Consider the following 4,510-nt stretch of genomic DNA (forward strand, 5'->3'; position numbering starts at 1 on the left):
TCTAAGTCTCCCGCCATTTGGCCTTGCTTGTAAAGTCTCTCCTGTCACCCTTTCGTCAGGCTGTAGGCCTGGAACTTTAACTTTTCGGTACTGAGAAAAGCATATAATTTTATGGTTGTTTAATCGCCATGAATATTACTGAAACCGGGTAACTAAGACAGATTTAGCAATCCAACACTCTTTATAAAATATGCGTTTGATAGATTCAAGATGAGCGAGAAAAACATCTTTTCCGAATCGTCTCATCGACAAGTCAAAACAAAATTTTTCGATTGAAAGATATTAGAGAAAAAGTTATAAATATTTATAAATACATATACGTATATATAAATATATAAATAAATAAATATATATATATATATATATATATATATATATATATATATATATATATATATATATATATATATATATATATATATATATATATATGAAAAACTAGTAAAAAATAATGGTCATTACATATTACTCCTTTATTGGAGCAAATTTGGCTTACACTTGTTTCCAGTAGTCATTATTGATACATTAAGGATATATAAATATATATATATACATATATAAACACATACATACATACAAACATACATACATACAAATATAAATATATGTATTTCGAGATGGAGGAGGAAATTGATTTTTACTCGGATATATCTACAAATGCTTCTAATACGAACGATAGCGAAAGTGACGAATACACATACGACTACCATACTTCAATCAGCACGTTACCTCTCTTGGAATTGATACCAGTGGCTATTATGTACGGTCTAACTTTAATTCTTGGAGTAACTGGTAATGCATTGGTTATATTCTCCATAGCACATTACCGAAGAATGAGAACGCTCACAAATATATTTCTTCTCAGTTTGGCATCGGCAGATCTCCTTCTTATCGTTCTTTGTGTTCCTATAAAGGTAAGCAAAGTGTTTCATGATTTGCTATATAATACATCTTGTTTTGTTTGTTGCTATTGTTGTTGTTGTTGTTGTTGTAAGCATTGTTGCCGCTACTGTTACTGTTATTCCTCTTGTCAGACTTGACTGGTGAAAGTTACGATCAAACATTCCAGTTCATGCCCCCTCCTTTCGCTTTTATCGAGAATGAAGATATGAGGATATGTTTCGTTTTTTTATTTAAACAAATACGGTCTGATCTAAGGAAGATTTTATTGTTCATTTAAAGAGGCCGTAACTACCAAACACACACACACACACACACACACACACTCTAACTTTGGCTATCGTTCTCGTTTCCTTTTTTCTTCTTTGATATAGGAACGTATCTTTATTTCAGTCAATATTCTACGCAAACATTTAAGAGTGCATCTGAGAAAAGACCATGAAATTGATTAATAACGTCTCAATCATCCGCACATTTAAACCTCTGGCAAAAATCCCGCCGTCTACACAAACACAACCGCATACTTACACACTCTCACACACGCTCTCTCTCTCTCACTCTCTTTCTGTCTTTCTCTCTCTCTCTCTCACACACACATATACACAAACACACACACACACACACAGTATTTCTTTCTTACCTTCTCTCTCTTTCTCTCTCGCACTTTCTTTCCTACTCTCTCTTACACACACAATCATTCTTTCTTCTCTTCTCCCCCCCTCTCTCTCTCTCTCACTCAATTTTTTTCTGTGCTTCCTTTCAATACCATCTCTTCTGAACGCTGTCTTGTTGCGTACAACCTCTATCTAAGGTCATCTGATATACACATCCATCTCCTCTCTCGTTACTCATGAGGTGCGTTGCCTTTCCATTCTAGATACACTACAGACCAATTTTTCCCCAACTCCCTTCACATTTGACTACCTCTTTGGAAATCCTGCCTGATACACATATTTTATTTTCTTTCTGCAGTCCTTGACGTAGCGAATCTAAAACTTATTAATATCTCTGAAAAACAGAGGTGCCTCGCAAAGATAAGCCTCTCTGCATTTCTTTTTCCAACTAAACTGAAGGTCGTGTCTACATTTCTTTCTTTCCATTATCAACGCAGCTGAAAAGATGACGAGTTGGCCAAATCGTTAGAAAAAGATGCTTTGAGGTATTAATTTCAGTTCAAGTGCCGCCGTGATTAACTTCATCTTTCCTCACCCAGGGATCAATAAAAGTGCCAGTCTTGTACTGGAGTCGATTCAGTCGACTAATCTCCCTTCTTAGGTAACAATTCTTAAGGTAGTTAGAGTGTCATTAACGCTAAAACGTGTCAGCAAAATTCGCCGGCGGTGCTTTGTTTCACATCTCGACCTTACGCGATCGAACCTATAGAGTCTTTACATATTAGTAATATCTCAAACATCTTCCAGGATTATTGAAAGAAGAGAAATGGTAAGTAGTGGGCATAAGTGTCTTGCTTTATTTGGTTATTCCTAAGGCGGCGAGCTAGCAGAACCGTTAGCACGCCAGGCAAAATGCTTAGGTACCCAACATCCCAGAAAGGCGTAATGCCACAACCCTAGCCAAACACGTCGGGGCTTTAAAAGAAAGCGCCTTGGAGTACAGCATAAAGTGGAAGATCATAGAAAGATGCAAGCCGTACTTCAATATTATTATTATTATTATTATTATTATTATTATTATTATTGAGTCAGAGAACGTTGCATGCCATCAAAATGACGCTGCGGTAAAATATACGAAGCCCAATATACCCATCATGACTCCCCGTCTGATAAGGGTACACCAGGCACATGCATCACAACCATATGTGCACGACATGGCGATCTCAGTTCAAGGTAAACCGCATGAACTTGCAGTTAGGGCCGAATTAGAATTTTCTTCGGGTCGAGTAGCCCATCCCACTCAAAAGATCCCTGAATAAGGTTTATTTAAGGATATTGAACGAAACACCCATGTTTCCACAGGTGAATTATCCAAACCCCAAATAATTCCTTTCGACACATGGCTATGATGCTCCCCACTACTTCTACTCGTGATCGGAGATGCACATATCGTCAGCCACTAAGGGACATGCTCAACTAGTTAAGGTCAAACAACTGACAAGCAAATCTGTGGTAATAAGTAGAATATTTACTATTTTATCATATATATATATTTGCATTTATTATTTTGATACTTCTCGCATTTTTCTTATATTTCATATATCATATATATACATGTACTTACGTAATATATATAGATGTGTGTGGTTAATTATATATGTGTCTTTAATATATATTAGATACGTACCTGTATATACATATAAGTATGTAAATATACATATATGTATGAATATGTGTATATATGTGTGTGAGTCTGCTTGTTTAACTTCATGAACAAAAATGAATATATAGCAAGTTATAAACATATAGATAGATAGATAGATAGAGAGAGAGAGAGAGAGAGAGAGAGAGAGAGAGAGAGAGATGGATAGATAGATAGATGAGTGTGTGTGTGTGTGTGTGTTTATCCGTAGATCTTTAAATGCAAGTCTACATTTTGTCATTTTGTTTGGGAATAATATGCCTGTATACTTAAAGTATGATTCGATTTTTATACGTTTTCCATATTTGTATTTCAATAAATATAAACATGATATACAAACACGCTTTCCCAAACTCATAAATATAAATGTATTCACGGAAATGAGAACATTTTGATATGTCTCAATGTATCTATTTCTTATAAATGAAACACAAGTTGACACGGAAATTGTGAACTGAGGTGTGCATACATTTTTGTGGAAGCATCCTTAAATGCTGAATATTTATTGAAATTTATATGGTACCTGTGGTTGGTAGCTAGAACCAAATCATCGTCTTTCATTATATTTGTGATATCAACAGTGCTCTCATTTTTTTTTTCCTATGTTGAAGGTTTGAAGATATTTCAGTCAGAATAAGTCTTGTAATATATCTAGTAATATATCTTATATTTTATTTGAAGCTTAGAGCTATAAGTATAAGTACTGGATTATGAATATATCTTTAGGAATGTATTCAGATCCACCTATCGAAGCAGAACGAACCGGAATCTGGACTTGTTGAATTATTCAACATTGACGAATTCTGTTCTGAAAGGAACATCCACTTATGTTATATCCACTTGAAGAGAGAGCAGCAAGAGGGAGAACGAAAGAGAGATAGAGAGGGGGAAGTTTGAGGAAAAACCACACCTGTATTGTTCGGACACCACCTGACGTAAACATCACACTAATGTCAATTAAAATAGATATATTGCAGTCATTATGTCACATTCCAAATTCTTTTCAGTCGAATCTTTCATTCCTTCTTACTTTCAGATTTCAAGGGAGCTGCATTAGGAATCATTAATACTATAATTCAATCACAAGCCACAACGGATTCCTTTCAGATCCTCGGATCTTTTCTTCTTCCATTATTACCGAACAGCCATGCAGTCCGCCATATTTGTTTCTGTTGTTTAATACTTTCTCTTTTCTCCCAGAATGCATACGTCGCTGTTGTTATCTCTTTCATAAGTTTTAGCTGCGAGTGTAGTTCTTACTATCATATCTCTGTTGTAGCTGCGGATATAGATG

At 35.3% G+C, this 4,510-nt stretch overlaps 1 protein-coding gene across 1 annotated transcript in view; it reads left to right on the forward strand.

Annotated features, from left to right (window-relative positions):
• Window positions 1-429: 429 nt before the first annotated feature.
• The window catches only part of LOC106867239 (QRFP-like peptide receptor), a 70,777-nt gene continuing 66,696 nt past the window's right edge, over window positions 430-4,510 (forward strand). The window contains exon 1 of the mRNA XM_014912051.3: window positions 430-914. Coding sequence (XP_014767537.1) covers window positions 606-914 — 309 coding nt within the window. The 5' untranslated portion in view covers window positions 430-605. The remainder of the gene's footprint in view (window positions 915-4,510) is intronic.

Source organism: Octopus bimaculoides, chromosome 19, assembly GCF_046866305.1.
Source record: "Octopus bimaculoides isolate indiv1 chromosome 19, ASM4686630v1, whole genome shotgun sequence".
NCBI lineage: Eukaryota > Metazoa > Mollusca > Cephalopoda > Octopoda > Octopodidae > Octopus > Octopus bimaculoides.